Source organism: Mastacembelus armatus, chromosome 24 (genome assembly GCF_900324485.2).
Source record: "Mastacembelus armatus chromosome 24, fMasArm1.2, whole genome shotgun sequence".
Taxonomy (NCBI): Eukaryota; Metazoa; Chordata; class Actinopteri; order Synbranchiformes; family Mastacembelidae; genus Mastacembelus; species Mastacembelus armatus.
This window is the reverse complement of record NC_046656.1, coordinates 3,129,273-3,148,052: the sequence shown is the minus strand read 5'-3', so window position 1 is coordinate 3,148,052 and position 18,780 is coordinate 3,129,273. Positions and strand designations below refer to the sequence as shown.

The window sequence follows — 18,780 nt, the reverse complement described above, 5'->3', positions numbered from 1 at the left end:
CCCTTGAAAAATTCTGTGTTTAATTATGTGTTTTGTCGGAAACAAACAGCCTTCACACAAGCTTGTTGTTTCTTTAACAGTGTAGTGGTGGGGTCATGTCCTCCCTAGTGTCTCGTCAGTGCTGTAAACTGCACTGGCAGCGGATTAGGATGCACACCGTCTGATTTAATCCACTGTCAGGGAGAGGTTTACAAGCACAGCACCAAGAATGTCTGAGTTTCTGTTGCAGGTGACACTTGCATTTCTCTCAACATTATAGTGAAACTAAGAGTATTTATAGCGCTCAGCACCTATTTTTTACTCATTTTAATGAACTTTCTAACAAAAACTTTCCATTTATATGTATATTCAGTAATTTGATGAGCAAATACTGGTTGAAGATACATTCTATCTGGCTTTATTTCTAATAATATATCTAATTACCTGTTGAATAAAGTTTTATTTAACACTAAAGAATACTGAATTATAAGTGCACCATTTGTCATTTTGCATATTTTAAGTTAATTACACAATTTATGTATTATTTATATTTTTCATGAGCATTTTCTGTGTTACTCTGGTGCATACCCTTATATTTAATTGTCTTTCCTTCCCCCAAGGCAGCCACTGGTTTCACCTAATTTCATGCCACAGCTTGCAAATCTCAAACTATGGATATAGATGAGTCAACATGAACTACATGTTTGATTTTATGTTTGTCAAAGTTACAATGTTGTTTTGTAACAGCAATGTAATTTATCTGTAGGTGGTAGCTGTTTTGCCGCAGGCCTGTGCAGGTGTTTGTTCCTGCACATTTCCTGTCATCTCCTCTAGCATAACAGCTTAACCCACAGTGGCACCACCACAGCCTACAACACCTGCCTCATTTCCATTAGTGTTGTGACTCAGGCTCCTTAATGTTTGTCTGGGAACACAGAGCTTACTGCCAGGTTAGTCAGCAGATCTGATGATAAAGTGTTGGCTGCTCCCTCCAACAGTGATGGAGTGTTTTCACTTTCATGGGGAAGCACTCCATTGTCATGTCATGTCCTCATTAGCATGCATAACATGCAGGAATTCACTGGAGCACATTTGCATAAATTAGCCCTCTTCTATGAAGGTGAAAGGCCTGTGTAAGTGGGTGTGGCTGGGGTAACTGAACTGAGGTAAGATAGAGATTGAGTCAGGAAGGGGAGATGGTGACTAGCTTCTTTATGAAAGGATATTTGGCTGGCATCCTAAAAATGTAATTTAAATTATCCATGTCTGTGATTGGTCACGATATAATTTTCTGCCATGTAATGGTATCTCCTGTCCACTCCAGTTACAGAGCAGTGTGGTTAGCCTAAAATTTACCTTATCTGTCCTGTTTATGACTCTGTCTCTTTGTCTTAACTAATACACTATGTTGTTAACAGCTGAAATAATTGAATCATCACAGCTGCTAATGACCAGGACACATTCTATGTATCCTCCTCTTTTTTTAACAGTTCATTTTCTATGCTGTGACTGTCTCTCTCTTATTATCCTTCGTTCTGTCCATCCTTCCCAAGTATTTTTCCCTTCCCTTCCTCCACTCTGTACTTCATTAGGCTGCTGTGCTGGTTGTAACAGTGGAGTAATCACATATGGTGCAGGGCACACATAAAGATGTGATCCCACAGGCAGCAGCTGCTGATACTAGCTGAAAATAGATCCCTGGTATGCTCAGCACTTTTCCTCCAGCAGCTTTGCTCTTTATCAGCAGCTCTCAATGCAACTGGCCAGTTTCATTTAAGCTACCACCACCTCAGCATTGCATGATTGATTGACCACTCCTAATTCTGTGCATATATTTGCCTGGACAAAGACCAGTAGCAATAGTTTGAGTGTAAACTTGCTCAGGTTAAAGGTTGTTTGTGTGTGTGTGTGTGTGTGTGTGTGTGTGTGTGTGTGTGTGTGTGTGTGTGCGTGCGTGCGTGCGTGCGTGCGTGCGTGCGTGCGTGCGTGCGTGCGTGCGTGTGCGTGCATGCATGCGTGCAAGTGTGCGTATGTGTGTGTGCCTCAAATACAAATGGAAAAATCAGATTCTATGCATGAATCCCCAACAGGAAAACCATTTAAAGTGTAAAATGCATTGGAAGAATATACATCTAATCCATAATTGATTAAAAAAAGAGTGAATACTGAACTATGCACAATTAATTCCACAGTTTTATCTACATTTATTAACAAATTACTGGACTGACATGTTAATAATTAACCAAAAATAAGTGTGACCTGTTTGTGCGGCCGCACTCGAGTGCAAGTGCCCTGCCTGGTTAGTACTTGGATGGGAGACCGAATTGGAAGACTACGGGTCTGCTAGCCTCAGCTACTGAGGTTGCATCAGGAAGGGCATCCAGTGTAAAGCTTGTGCCAAATCAATCATACAGACAAATTGATCCACTGTGGTGACCCTGTTTGTGGTGACTATTGGTCCAAATATATATTTTACAACTGAGATGTAGAACTAGTTATTATTAGTAAATTTTTAAAAAATACAAAGTCTTACTTACAAACATACACTGTGGTTTTTATGGCCCCTGTAACAGCTTTATAGTTTTTACTTATACTTTGTACAAAAATCAACAAATTTAATTCGCACCTTAACCATAAAACCAAGCGTTAACCCTCAAACAGGTCTGAAAAGTAAGGACTGGTCCAATACCCTAACATTGCTAAAATTTTCTTATTGAGATATTCAATTCAATTCAATTCAATTTTATTTGTATAGCGCCAAATCACAATACAAATCATCTCAAGGCACTTTACAAAAACTAAAACTAAAAACCCAACAATTCCCTTATGAGCAAGCACTTGGCGACAGTGGAGAGGAAAAAACTCCCTTTAACGGAAGAAAAAAACCTCCAGCAGAACCGGGCTCAGTTTGGGCGGCCATCTGCCTCGACCGGTTGGGGTGAGTGGATAGAGCAGAGAGAAAAGAACAGCAACAATAAACAACAAATAGACACTGCAAGGTGGTGGGGCCAGTAACTGCACATCAGCGATAAACAGCTCCAGGACCAGGGACACCTGCAGAAGGTACAGAGAGAACAGAGAGAGAGGGAGAGAGCACAAACTAGGGGAGAGAGAGAGCACAAGGTTAGTGACATTCAATGGTGGAATATACATGAGGTGGGAGAGGGGGGGGGGGGGGGGGGGAGCTCAGTGCACCGATGGTCCTCGGGCAGTCTAGGCCTATAGCAGCATAACTAACTAAGGGATGGTTCAGGGTTGCCTGAAGCCAGCCCTAACTATATGCTTTGTCAAAGAGGAAGGTTTTAAGTCTAGCCTTAAAAGTATAGAGAGTGTCTGCCTCCTGAACCCAGGCTGAGAGCTGGTTCCACAGGAGAGGAGCTTGATAGCTAAAGGCTCTGCCTCCCATTCTGCTTTTGAGAACTCTGGGAACCACAAGTAGGCCTGCACTCTGAGAGCGAAGTGGTCTATTGGGATAATATGGTACTATGAGGTCTTTAAGGTATGAAGGAGCTTGATTATGAAGGGATTTGTATGTGAGAAGAAGGATTTTAAATTCTATTCTATATTTTACAGGGAGCCAATGAAGAGAAGCCAATATAGGAGAAATATGATCTCTCTTGCTAGTTCCTGTCAGGACTCTGGCTGCGGCATTCTGGATTAATTGGAGGCTTTTTATTAAGATATTAGGACATCCAGATAGTAATGAGTTACAGTAATCTAGCCTTGAGGAAACAAATGCATGGACTAGTTTTTCTGCATCATTTTGAGACAGGATGTTCCTAATTTTGGAAATGTTGCGCAGGTGAAAGAATGCAGTTCTAGAAATTTGTTTTATGTGTGAGTTAAAGGACATGTCCTGGTCAAAAATAACTCCAAGGTTTTTTACAGTAGTGCTGGAGGCCAGGGCTATGCCATCTAGAGTAGCTATAATTTTAGAAAAGTTATTTCTGAGATTTTTAGGCCCAAATATAATGACTTCTGTTTTCTCCGAGTTTAAAAGTAAAAAGTTACTGGTCATCCAGGCCTTTATGTCAGTTAGACAGGCTTGAAGTCTGGTTAACTGGTTTGTGTTAACAGGTTTAATAGATAGATATAACTGAGTGTCATCCGCATAGCAGTGGTAATTAATAGAGTGCTTCCTAATGATATATCCTAAAGGAAGCATGTACAGGGTGAACAGAATCGGTCCTAGCACAGAACCTTGTGGAACTCCATAACTAACTTTTGTTCGTGTGGAAGGTTCATCATGGACATGAACAAACTGGAATCTGTCCGATAAATAGGACTGGAACCACTTTAACGCTGTTCCTCTGATACCAATCACATGCTCCAGTCTCTGTAATAAGATGTTGTGGTCAATGGTGTCGAATGCTGCACTAAGGTCTAGGAGGACAAGTATCGAAACAAGTCCATTATCTGAGGCTAAGAGAAGATCGTTGGTAACTTTCAACAGTGCTGTTTCTGTACTATGATGTGCTCTAAATCCTGATTGAAAATCTTCAAATAGTTCATTCCTGTGTAAGTGGTCTGATAGCTGCTTAGCAACAGCACTCAAAGTGGTCCTTACAAAGGTAGACATACAAGTACACATACAAAATCCCCCCTAAGAGATATTGAGTCGGCGGCTGCCTCTTAGAAATGACTGATAGACTGATAGGGACAGTGCCTTTGGAAGCTCAATGCATGATGCGTTACACTAGAGGTATACTTTATTAGGAACATCCTGTCTCAAAATGATGCAGAAAAACTAGTCCATGCGTTTGTTTCCTCAAGGCTAGATTACTGTAACTCATTACTATCTGGATGTCCTAATATCTTAATAAAAAGCCTCCAATTAATCCAGAATGCCGCAGCCAGAGTCCTGACAGGAACTAGCAGGAGAGATCATATTTCTCCTATATTGGCTTCTCTTCATTGGCTCCCTGTAAAATATAGAATAGAATTTAAAATCCTTCTTCTCACATACAAATCCCTTCATAATCAAGCTCCTTCATACCTTAAAGACCTCATAGTACCATATTATCCCAATAGACCACTTCGCTCTCAGAGTGCAGGCCTACTTGTGGTTCCCAGAGTTCTCAAAAGCAGAATGGGAGGCAGAGCCTTTAGCTATCAAGCTCCTCTCCTGTGGAACCAGCTCTCAGCCTGGGTTCAGGAGGCAGACACTCTCTGTACTTTTAAGGCTAGACTTAAAACCTTCCTCTTTGACAAAGCATATAGTTAGGGCTGGCTTCAGGCAACCCTGAACCATCCCTTAGTTAGTTATGCTGCTATAGGCCTAGACTGCCCAAGGACCATTGGTGCACTGAGCTCCCTACCCTACCCGCCCCCCCCATCCCCCTTCTCTCCGACCTCATGTATATTCCACCATTGAATGTTACTAACCTTGTGCTCTCTCTCTCCCCTAGTTTGTGCTCTCTCCCTCCCTCTCTCTCTCTCTCTCTCTCTCTGTACCTTCTGCAGGTGTCCCTGGTCCTGGAGCTGTTTATCGCTGATGTGCAGTTACTGGCCCCACCAACTTGCAGTGTCTATTTGTTGTTTATTGTTGCTGTTCTTTTCTCTCTGCTCTATCCACTCACCCCAACCGGTCGAGGCAGATGGCCGCCCAAACTGAGCCCGGTTCTGCTGGAGGTTTTTTTTCTTCCGTTAAAGGGAGTTTTTTCCTCTCCACTGTCGCCAAGTGCTTGCTCATAAGGGAATTGTTGGGTTTTTAGTTTTAGTTTTTGTAAAGTGCCTTGAGATGATTTGTATTGTGATTTGGCGCTATACAAATAAATTGAATGAATGAATGAATGAATACTTGGAGGCTGCAGCCTGTGGATGTACTTGTTAAGAAGGAGAGATGTTCAATTGCCAGAACCAACTAAAGTGCAGTGTGCAGTTAAAGAAATCTCTTCAGTTAGGTGTTTGTAGGTGTATATCTTGGCATACAGTATGCAAAATCAAGCTAACCCAATGCTGGGATTTCCGCAAGTCACCAAATTTCAAAACAGGTGAACATCTATGGGAAATTTTGGAGATTTTGTCATGCTTCTTTTTCTTTTGTAAAAATGCTGGTTATCCCTTCAGAAGAGGTTCATACTCTTGGAGAATCTAAACACACAGTTAGAAAACAAAGAAGCCTTATAAACTAACTGACTATTAACATCATCTTAATGTATTTTAATGTAAATTTGGCCACTTATACACATATAAATACATTATTTATGTAACACACATACTTAATTTACATTTCTAATTTGCACATAATATACCTGTATATACAAAACTGTCTATTGTAATATACCTGCAATATGCCTATTGTCAACTTGTATATTGTTATTCCCTATTTCCTGTTCTATTTTTAATCTTTTATACATTGTCATTCTGTTACACTGTGGAAGCCTCTGTCATGAAAACAAATTCCTTGTATGTGTAAACATACCTGGCAATAAAGCTCATTCTGATTCTGATTCTGATTCTGATTAAAAGTTGATTTAGTTTAAAGTTTTGGAAAAAGCTGTCAAGTGAATCTTGAGATTCAAATAAATATAAAAGTTTATCAACCTTTGACAAAGGCATTTCGCATCAGAGTATAATTTTCCCCTTAATATAGCTAATGGCTAAATTGACAGCATAACAATGTTGGAAAATAAAATAATAATAAAAAAATTTTTTAAAACTATGCAGGGTCTGTAGTGCGTGTACAAAGTGCTAGGGAAAACTTCATTCTTGTTCCTGTGTGTTACCGGGACATCTCCAGATTAGAATATGTATTTGAACTAAAAAATATCAAATATAATAATGTTATATATATATTCCGTTGTTTTAATAGATATGTTATTTAATCACATAGGCCTAATTTTGGGCAGGGACCTTTCTGTATGGAGTTTGCATGTTCTCCCTGTGCTTGCGTGGGTTTACTCTAGGTACTCCGGTTTCCTCCCAAAAACACTTATATCAGGTTGATTGGTGACTCTAAATTGCCCATAGGAGTGAGGGTGAGTGTGTGAGGTTGTTTGTCTCTATGTGGCCCTGTGATGGACTGCTGACCTGTCCAGGGTGTACCCCTGCCTTTCACCCAAAGAGAGCTGGGATAGGCTCCAGCAGATCCCAGGGACCCTGGTTAGGAATATGCAGATATAGATAATGGATAGATGGATGGAAGCCTAATTTGTAGTTGTATTCAAATTGGCACGGATGGATTCTCCATTGTGTCTGAGCTCTGAGCCTCTAGCATGTATTATCTCTGATTGTATTTTTTTGAACAAAGAAGAAGTCAATAAAGTCTTGGCTCTGTAGGGTTAAAGCATCTAAAAAACAAAAAGCAGCAACGTAATACATTTCTTCATATTCTCCTCCCCAAAGCCAGGTGGTTTAACTCATTCTTAATGAATTTTATGACCACGAGCAACTTCTTCCTGACATATTTGTGTTTCCTCATTCATACTGCTTAGTTGTTTTTTCAGGCAGAAAAACCACAGAGTTGATTCTGTGGTTCTTTTGATTACTTAAAAGGGAAAATCCTGTTTTACCAGTGGCGTGTCTGGCAGAGACCACAGGACCTCTGGAAGCTGCTGCACTGCTCACACAGTAAATACCATTCCACCTAGAGTAATTCATCTTGTTTGCCCCAACAAAGGCAGCAAAACAATGAGTAAACAGTGGGCTCATTAAAACCGCATTCCACTGCTTATCCGCTACTTCTGCGAGGCTCTGTTAAGTCTTGTAAGAAACACTTTACATCACTCAGCTTCTGAAAAGGGGCTTTATATAGCAAACACGAGTATCCCAGCTTTAAAGTGAATCCACTGTAATTGCATTTGTGAGCACATCTTTTGTCTCTATGTGGCTTGATTGCATTCCCTTAGCCTAACAGTGACGTGTTTGTCACCTGAGAATTAACCAGGGTAAAGTGGTAGGGTTAGCGTGCTAGGGCCTGAGTAAAGTGATGATTTCAACCAGTGTAAAAGTCTCCCTGATCTTTAAACTTTATATAAAAGGCTTATTAAAGCCAACTTCTCTGGCTTGTTTCTCTTCTTTCTGTGCTCAGTGGCAACAGCAGAAGGGGAAGCCCTGTACTTCTGCAGGTTCAAGAGTTTACCTAATTATCTGGTATTAAGTCAAAATAGAAGGCTTCCCTCTATCATTCCATGCCACATGGCCATAACGGGGATAAGCCATAGTATTACAAACCATTAGGCTTTACAGGCACTTGACCTGAGGCTGCAGAGCATTGACACAGTAAGTGAGGCTGTACGGAAAGCCTTGATTGGGGCACTTTCATTATGGAGCACTGATGTGTCAGTGTTGTTGAGGGCAAAACCCAGGTTAATCAAAGCAGTTTGAATTGATTCCAAATCTCAATAGTGAGGCTAAAAATCTGAATCTGACCCTAAGTACTAATCATTGAAGAAAACATTTGCTGATTTTTTTAAAATTTTATTTCCATCACTGGACCCATTAACCCACTATTTTCTATGTAGATTCCTGCAGCCAGAAGTAAATACATGTACGACACTGAATGGATCTAAGCAGCAATTGTGCTTAGACATGTATCAAGCAAGTAACAGTTTTGCAAATACAAAGCAGTAATACGAGTCTCTCTAGGCAAAACCAATGAACATAGCAACATAGCAGACAGTGATGGACTGCTGGAATTCAATTCAATTCAATTTTATTTGTATAGCACCAAATCACAATACAATCATCTCAAGGCACTTTACAAAAAACAAAAAACACCCCAACAAATCCCACACATTGTTATTATGAACATGAGGGTGGACATATACCAGTTCTTATTTACCACTGTACAGAATGTTCAGTGCTGATCCAATAAAAAAATCAAATCTGGTACTTTATAGTGTTTGTTTATGGTTGTGTTCTGAGCAATGGTGGTGCAGATGGTAATGCTGGCAATTTCCCTTTTTTTTTCCAGGTCACTGCCAGGGGATTCGCCCCATTGTTGCAGTTTGCCTACACTGCTAAGCTGTTACTCAGCAGAGAAAATATCCAGGAGGTCATCCGCTGTGCTGAATTCCTGCGAATGCACAACCTTGAGGACTCATGCTTTCGCTTTCTGGAAGCTCAGCTGCGTAGTGAGGAGGATGGCTTGCTGCCCTGCCACAAAGTGGCTGCAGAAGCAAACAACTCAGAGGATGAGAACATGCAGTCAGAGGCAGAAAGACCCATCTCACCCAAGATGCGGCACTGTGCCGACGTCCTCACCTCTTTTCGACGCCCTGATGAGGATCAAGTAGCCATGGCTATGCCCAGTAACTTCACAGATGGCCGGCTGGACTTTGATCGGCACGGAGCATCAGATCTACCACGATGCCCAAAGTACAGGAAATATCAGTGGGCTTGCAACAAGCACAATAATGACACCTCCTCACACACCAGTACCTCAGGTTTTCCAAGCACATTAAAGGAGAGCAGTGTTAGCGGGGCAGTGCCAGGACAAGGCAGACTGCCTTTGGCACAAATCAAAGTTGAACCACAGGCAGAGGAAGAGGCTATCTCATTGTGCCTGTCAGGGGATGAGCAGGATGGTGTGACAGCCATGGAGATGGATAACCCAATACCTATGGAAAGAACCAAGAGACCCAAGTCTCCTTCCTGCCTTCGAGCCTTCTTTAAGAAAGAGGTGGACCTCCCCAGTCTGCCCAATACATCACAGCAGCTATTTGCCAACAGACTTGTTTGTCCCCAGGACAAAGGAAACGCTCAGGGAGATCATAAAAAGGACTTCAGGCCTTTAACTGGGGAGCTGGGTCTGTCTGTTACATCCCCAAAGGATGTGGATGGTTTCCCTGCAGGGTTGTCCCTCAAGTCTGCTTCCTGTGATGGAGTCTGCAAACAGGAAGTTGAGATAGATCGCCGTAGTGTCATATTTTCCTCAGGGGCCTGCAACCGTCTGGGAACCCCAGCACATTCCTACCCTGGTGGGAATTCTTTAGAGATGGAGCTCTCTGAGCACATGTCAAAGGGCCTGTGGGCTGGAGCCAGCCAGTCCCTCCCCACCTCCCAGACCTATTCACCCAGCACCACCTGCACTGAGCCTCCACTCCTGTGCCGCCCGCGACCCAATACCAGCTGCCCAGTGCCAATCAAAGTGTGCCCACGTTCGCCGCCTTGTGAGACACGCACCAGGACTTCTAGCTCCTGCTCCTCATATTCTTATGCGGAGGATGGCAGTGGAGGTTCTCCTTGTAGCCTGCCCCAGTTTGAATTCTCCTCTTCACCATGTTCCAATGTGGCACGCTGCCTCAATGTGGACCAGCAGGAGCAAAATGTGGGAGGAGATGCTCTTTTTAACCAAGTGCGACCCAAGATCAAATGTGAGCAGTCCTATGGCACCAATTCCAGTGATGAGTCAGGGTCCTTCTCAGAGGGAGACAGCGAGTCCTGCCATGTCCAGGAGCGAGGGCCAGAGGTCAGTGTAAAACATCATCTTTAACATTCAACACACAATGTAGTTATCACACTCATTTCCACCATGGCTAATTATATCACAGTGGCCTGCTCTCATGTCAGCATTAGCAGTCATTAAATCATTATGAAATTGAAGCAGGGGCGTTCAGTAAGATTTACGGCACTGCCAAAGGGCACCAAAAGTGCTTTGATATTATTAATCTACTTTTGGCATTGCTGGAATCTGTGTAATAAGTCAATATATGTGCCCAAATGTAGATAGTCTAAATACAGGTGGTTGTGGTGCTGTTTAAATAAAGGGTGATCACCTGTATCTGCATGGCAAAAACACTGAAATTAATTGAAGGGTGACAATTCTTACATGATAGAATTGCCCTCTAAAGTGTTTCCCTACCTACCTTTGGTCATCTCCCTGTCAGTGCCAACTAGACTAACTAGCTCATTTAAACCCAGAAGAAAATTTTTAGTACACCTCCAAAAATATGTATATGTTAATTCTCAAACAAACCAGTTTCTAACACTTCTAACAACACTTAGTTGTAATACTCACACAGTCACAGTGAAGGTGTGCAGTGTATTGCAAAAAGATTACAACCAATACATCAGAGCAGTGATGTGCTGTGGACAAAAAGCCTAATAGGTTGCATTTGCAGCGAGTTGAATGTGAGGGTAAGACGCTCAGCTCAGTCTCATGACGTGACTGTAGTCCAGTTTAACAGTGCTGACAAGGATGAATAACCAATCCTCTAATTATCCTCCCCTAATCCACGTGGGCAGACATCCTCCAAGCTGCACACTAGACGGCTGTTGTTACCATGTTAAGATCAGTGAGGGACCCTCTAATTCCCAGATGGAGCACAGTGCAGGCCTAATAACATCAAAATGATTTCCCACCTGACGGGAAGGGAAAGACAATGGAATCATTTAACTAAGAAAAGTGTCGCTTTCACGTAGCAATGTTGTATACTCACTGTAATAATTAAAATTTTCATCTCTGTGTTGCTTACACATGCTTTTGCAAATGCTGAGCTTTTTTCCTACTCTGGTTGATATTTGAAAAGCTTTTACAATATATTCATTTATATTACAATATTTCACATTGCATCAGAGTTGTCATTTACCTTTCCTTAGATACTGTATGTTGGCTGTTGCAGTGCCTGAAGTCACAACCTCTTGGTCCCATGACACTAAATTAGCACAAGGCCATTTTGACTCTTGTACTACAATCAGTAATGTTTACTTAACATTACTGAGTGTCCTGTAGGCCGAATTATTTTTGATGAGCTTGGAGAAGAAGGCTACTCTAGGTGCGCAGATGAGAAAAAAAGAGAGAGAGTAGCAAGTTGCCATGGTAATCAGATTCACGGAGGAAGTCAGTGTGTTGCAAGGGTTGGAGCTACATGATTGGATTGTGCTTTTTTAGATCCACTGCATACTGTATGAGAGCGATTCTGAGCAGTAAAGTGTAATTATTACCTCCGTAGTGTGACCATCTGCCATTGGATTTATGAGCTGTTAAAGGGCCTGCTGAATGTGCTGCTGTAAATTAGGTGGGATTGATTTACAGTGAAGGCTATCAACCAAGCACAAAAATGACTACAAGGCATTTTGGTTTCTTTTGTCACTTCTCTGTGTGGGACTGTTTATATATGTATGTGTCAGCCATTGTAGACGCTCCATTATTCCACACAGTATCTTCTGTCAAATCTTTGCTGATTCACACAGGGTTATCTGCCAGCTTTCCATTCATTATCACAGGCTGTTGGTAAGATTCTTCATCAATGAATGTTTCCCAGATTTTCACTGCTCCACAGTTTATTATATAGTGGAGGTTACAGAGAGGTACTTGCAAAATGAAGCTGAGTGTTAGGTTACTCCCCATTGGCATTTATGTGGTGAAGAAATGCTACCTCATGCTTCCTGGGCCAGTATTTTTCCTCTCTGTAATTTGGTTGTACAAACAAACACATGGAGAAGGCTGGCCTCACTGTGTTTGCAGAGCAAATGGCAGAGGGGAAAAGCAGCTTTGGTAAAAATAGCTGCAATCCAGGACTGTAGCCTGGACACAATGAATCCAAATGAGGAAGGAAGTTGTTAAAATCCAGGCGGGTCTGACTGGAGTGTAGTCATTAGTCATTCAAGATCGAGTCACCTGAGGTCTTTGGGCAGCTCCTACTTTGTGGTCATGGACTGTTGCATTTATGTGAGCCACATCTGTGAAGACAAATTATCAGCAATTTTACACGGCAGAAGTGCAGTTGATTCTAGTATCAGAAAAATATGCCTTGTTTAACTAGACAACCAATATAATAACTTTAGCTAATCTTAGCAAACAATACACATGTAACTGACATTAGACTGCACACTGACACTGAACTGCTTATACCACTTTTACACTTCAATTGAGTAATCCTCAGGCAGTCTAGGCCTATAGCAGCATAACTAAGGGATGGTTCAGGGTTACCTGAAGCCAGCCCTAACTATATGCTTTGTCAAAGAGGAAGGTTTTAAGTCTAGCCTTAAAAGTACAGAGAGTGTCTGCCTCCTGAACCCAGACTGGGAGCTGGTTCCATAGGAGAGGAGATTGATAACTAAAGGCTCTGCCTCCCATTCTGCTTTTGGAAACTCTGGGAACCACAAGTAGGCCTGCACTCTGAGAGCGAAGTGGTCTATTGGGATAATATGGTACTATGAGGTCTTTAAGGTATGAAGGAGCTTGATTATGAAGGGATTTGTATGTGAGAAGAAGGATTTTAAATTCTATTCTGTATTTTACAGGGAGCCAATGAAGAGAAGCCAATATAGGAGAAATATGATCTCTCTTGCTAGTTCCTGTCAGGACTCTGGCTGCAGCATCCTGGATTAACTGGAGGCTTTTTATGGAGATACTGAGACATCCAGATTGTAATGAGTTACAGTAATCTAGCCTTGAGGTAACAAATGCATGGACTAGTTTTTCTGCATCATTTTGAGACAGGATGTTGTGCAGGTGAAAGAAGAGAGTTCTACAGATTTGGTTTACAAAGTTTTAGAGGTTATTAAGTAGCCACAGAGTTGATTATTCAGCCTTGATTTTAGCACTTTTTGCAACTGCCTTCCAGCAGAATCACATAACAGGTCTCAAGTCAGTGAGGAGCTGAGAGTGTGTAATCACACAACTCATTGCTAATGTTATATACAGTGCCACAATCTCACTCAGAGTTGAGAATGCTAAAAGAGAGTCCTGCATCAATCAGCATTTGCATGTGCAGAGATGCATGACAGCACCATTGAGCACCATTTGCTCCTCAGCCTGTCTCCTCCCTTATTTGTGTCTCTAGAGCTGGAGCCTACACAGGAGTGTAGGCGTTGAGTTCATTCCATTGTGTCGTCTGGTCACAGCGGTGTAAATATTGATCTCGGAGTGTGTGGGAGGAATGAGGAAGTAGTTCTGATACATCAGCACATTGTTTTCTTCTTCTTCTTCTTCTTCTTCTTCTTCTTCTTCTTGTTTTTTAAATCAGGCAAAACATGAAATAGAATGAACATATGACAGGAAGAGCACAGAACATAATATCAGTTCCACTACCCTTGTACAACACCAGAGGACCTTTGCTCTACTCCAGATATGATGTGGCTGTGGTCTGAATCTGATTTGCCATTCATAATGTTAGCTGTGGAGCTGTTTACTTGTTTTAGTCATATGCAACACTTATGATATTTTATGCATCGTGTCAAATGAAATCCTAGAAAATAGTGCCATTTTCAAGTGAAAATTATTACCCTTTTATCCCCAGGAACTATGGGAAATTTATAAAGTCACTGAACAACATTATTATATATGATCTGTATTGGAATGGAACACCAGAAATGTGATAAGTGCAGTTAAATTGGAGTAGGTTACAGTAGCTGCTAATGACAAGAAAATGGAAGGGCTATGTGTGATATGTGGAAGGAGAGTTAGTCAAGGTTAATGTTAAGGGGATCAATATTGAATGATGTGTACAAATGTACTTACAGTAACATGAGGAGCATTGTTTTGTAGAGTTTCTAAATTAAGAAACACTGTAGAGAAAATGTCTTTCCTATGAACTGATACAAAGAAATGCTCCTGTTTTCACAGGTCCACCAGACACAGAGATAGCATTAGCTAACTCAAACAAGCTCCAAGATTCAATGTGTCACTCATTTGTTAGCAAGTCATACATTACTAGAAATTTACTGCTTATATCCATGATCTAATTTGGTTATGTTCTTTAATTATAATATATTTATTATATTATTATATACTGACATATTTATTCATTTTTAATGTAAGGAATATTTATTGTATGAACCTTTACAGTTTTTTTCCTTTACTTCTTTTTTGCAATGTACTGAAGTGCTGTAACATTGTAAGTCTAGCAAATGTAGTAACAAGGTAAAGAGATACTGTGCCAGTTCGTTACCCCCAAATCAAGTAATATATTGCATCACTCCAGAGTGCTGAGTAGACAGAGGCCAAAAAGAAGAGCTTTTATTTGTCATGTCTACAGAGAAAAGCATAGAAGGCCTATGTGTAGTGTGAGTGGAGAGCCCCAGGATGCTACTGCAGCTGAGTTACAGCAAACAATGCAGTCCATAGGCCCTTAGAGCAGCTGGGGCACAGAAGCAACTCTGTTCCTCTGCAGGGTTTTACATCCTGTGTTAGTCCTTGAAGCACTGAGACATTTAGCATCCAGCTACCTCAGAGTGGAAAACAGAGTGGAGATTCTTGTTGTGTTGCTTTTGGCTATATTGTTGCAACCTGATGATCAGTGCTGTGGTGTTATTATCCAGTATCTCTTCCAACTCTCTTCTAAAAAGATTCCATTCTTGGGATTACCTGCTTCTTAAAGCATTACACAAAGTGAATGACCAAGTTAGAACCTATATTAACATGAAATAAGCTATCCTCTGTCAATAACATGCTGACTTACCACCTAGATCAAGGACGAAATCAGTGGAAGAGTAGTGGTTTGTTTTACAGTAACTGTTTAAATCACCGTTTTACAAATCCAAGTCCTTCAGGATCACGAAACTATGTACATTAGAATGTACATATGTATTTACTATGTGTATTTACTATATATATGTTGTAGTCGCTCTAGACTGTAAGACCAGACAGACCAACCTCTGAAATGCTTGGAGCTATGCAACATCAATAAGACTCTAAGAACTCAATGGGACTGTGGAAAATAACCCTAGTGGAAAATCAAGCTGTATGCCAAGAGTGAGAGAGAGACATCGACTGATCCACACCACCAGGATATACAGCAACAACACTGGAATTTCATTCGAACTGGATAAGTGTGGATGATCGTGTCGGATGATAACAAAGAAAGGGAAGGTTGTCAGGACTGAAGGAATTGAACTATCAGAAGGCAGCATAGTGGATGTTGAGGAAAGCTACAAGTACCTTGGAATCCCACAGGCAAATGGGAACCAAGAAGAAGCTGCAAGGAAAGCTGCCACAGCCAAATACCTACAGAGAGTAAGACAAGTCCTGAGAAGCCAACAAAATGGGAAGAACACAGTCCAAGCCATCAACACCTACGTGAACCAGTCATCAGATACCCTGCTGGCATAATAAGCTGGCTGAAAGAGGAGATAGAGGCCACTGATGTCAAGACAAGGAAGCTCCTCACAATGCATGGAGGGTTTCACCCCAAACAGGGGCGGTTCTAGGATGTCATCCTTTATGGGGGCTTAGCCCTCACTATTGTTGTTGATAACACTACCTACCTTCTATATCCACCTATACGTTGCAAGACGTTTCATCATACAGCATACAGCACAAGCCGTTGCACTTCTAAAGAAGGGCTATCACACATGCACAGAATAGCAAAGAGAATAAAATAAATTAAAAATTAAAAACTCAGATCTTTTTTTTATTCAACATGTCCTGCATTTCTTAGTTATTCTCATTTTATCAATAAATTTTGATAGTTTGATAATTGATCGTTTTAGGGGGGTTGAAATGACAGACAGACCCTAAAAAGGGTCTAGACCCGCACCTGACCCCAAATCTACCATCCTGAGACTGTACACTAAGACAAAGGAAGGAGGCTGAGGACTGGTGAGCATCAAGATCAATCGAGGCTGGGGTCTACCACACCAGGCAGGACCCCCAGTGCAGGTTGTGCAAAGATGCCCCTGAGACAATCCAGCACATAACAGCAGGTTGTAAGAGGCTAGCAGGCAGGGCATACATGGAACACCATAACCAAGTGGCTGGCATAGTGTACAGGAACATCTGTGCCGAGTATGGGCTGGAGGTCCCAAGGTCAAAATGGGACACACCTCCAAAGGTTGTGGAGAATGACCAAGCTTCCAGATACAGACCAACAAACTGGTGATGGCTAACCAAGCGGACATAGTAGTGATGGACAAACGACAGAAGAAAGCTGTAGTCATAGATGTAACAATCCCATGTCATAGGAACATCAGAAAGAAGGCACATGAGAAGCTTGAGAAATCCCAAGGGCTGAAAGAAGAGCTAGAAAAGATGTGGAAGGTGAAGGCAACAGTGGTCCCGTGGTAATCGGCACCCTCGACACACACACATCACCCATAGGGGTGAGAAGGTAATTTTATATATATATATATATATATATATATATATATATATATGAGAGAGAGAGAGACAGTGGGAGAAAGAGATTGATGGTGAATGCAGAGCGGCTCCTCCCATATGTGATGACACCTGGAGAACAATATTCCAAAAGTACCCAAGCAGATGAGAGGATCAAAAAAGTTTTATGCACAGTCAACATGCCAAGCCACAACTGAAACTTCTTCTTTCACATAGTATTTTAAGGCAAAATTTTACATCCATTTACAAGTTGAACCTTCACTACTTTTAACAGGACACAATTCCAGGGCAGATCCTGATAACAGATAAGAGCTACTTTTCAGTGTGTACCCCATTTGCAGTATCGTGACCCAGAGAAATAGAGTGACTTAGGCTAGAGAGGAGATGATTAGACACATAAGAATTGAGAAATAAATATAAATGCAGTGTTCTGCAGTGTTGGGCATGAATTTATGACCAGCGCTAAAGTGTATTCATTCATCACAGACTTGCTGTTGAACTGGTTCTCATGGAGGGTAGCTAAATTTAGCCATCCCCTGCGTACCACTAACTGGTGGATGAAGGGGAGAAAGAAAGCAGCACAAGGTTGCAGTGTCTCCTCCTTGTGTTTAGGCACAGATCACATCACATTCTGTTGTAAGGAAGCTCCCTCCTCTCTAACTGCTGTGCATTATGGTAAACAAGCTATCTAATAACAAAAAGAGTCATCTTCTCCCCCACTTTAGATGAGGCTGGCAGCTTGTACTGGTGTTTTATAGCCTTCCCCATTGCTTTTTCTGAGGCTGAAGTTGTCATGTTCTGGCAATATTAGTGGTGTGGCCTTGAAAGCTTGGGCCATTATTAATTCATATGCCTGCATGCAGATGTTGAGCTGAGATGAGAAATGGGGCTCCTGGCAGCTCAGAAGGTTGTACCTCTAATGAAGAAACTCGAGCCATTTTCTCACTCAGGGATATGGGGACATCTAGGCTTTTTAGAAGTAGTCATTTCAATTGTGACATGAGTAGGCACATTCCTTTATCCCCATGACAGCGATAGTTACACCAGGTGATGTCTCAGCCACTGCTGTGTACCGTCTGGTGGAGAAACAGAGCTGAGCTGCCTCTGTTATAGCCTCTGCCTGCAGTCTTCTGAACGGGTCTCCTGGGAGCATCTGGCCCCGCTTGAGCAGCCAGGTACAGTGGGTGTGTGGAGTTGCATCACTTGCTCCTCTTTCTCCTTTGTTTGACTTTGTTCTTCCTGCTCTGCAGAGGCAGCACATGGTGGGGAAGGGAAAAGGAGAGGAGAAAGACAGAGCTGCAGCTCGTCTCATCTCTGCCAAGCTCTCCGGCTGTCTTCCTCTGGTTCTTTGTTATGCCTCCACTGCTTCCTTTGCTGCCTAAAGCTACAGTTCCCTGGTGCACAGAGATACTGCTGGGGTGGATCTGCCTATGATGTGCTTATCATAAGGTTTGCCATAACCTAAGGGAGAGAGGCTGACTTATTGTTGTTCTCCAAACTGAGATAAGGAGAATAAACACATACAACCATGATATGTTGTCACATCAGTGTAAAGGGATCCCACAGTTTTCTGATTTTGTTCTGCACTGCCAAAGCAGTGCTGTATTCCTTCCACTAATTCTTTTGTTCAGCAGTCATGAGGACTAATGCAGATATTCATGACCCCAGAAATCACCTGACACTGATTTGAATCAGATTGACATGTCACTGCCCCCCTCAATCTGTCATACTGGCACACTTCCAGGACAGATGGAGAGGGACTATTTTCTTGGATCACCTTTTCCCCTCTGCTTGAA

At 41.9% G+C, this 18,780-nt stretch overlaps 1 protein-coding gene across 3 annotated transcripts in view; it reads left to right on the top strand.

Moving 5' to 3' along the window:
- The window catches only part of bach2b (BTB and CNC homology 1, basic leucine zipper transcription factor 2b), a 97,134-nt gene that overhangs the window by 63,723 nt on the left and 14,631 nt on the right, over positions 1-18,780 (top strand). For all 3 annotated transcript variants that reach the window (XM_026318721.1, XM_026318720.1, XM_026318722.1), the window contains exon 3: positions 8,897-10,393. In XM_026318721.1, the coding sequence (XP_026174506.1) occupies positions 8,897-10,393 (1,497 nt within the window). The remainder of the gene's footprint in view (positions 1-8,896; positions 10,394-18,780) is intronic.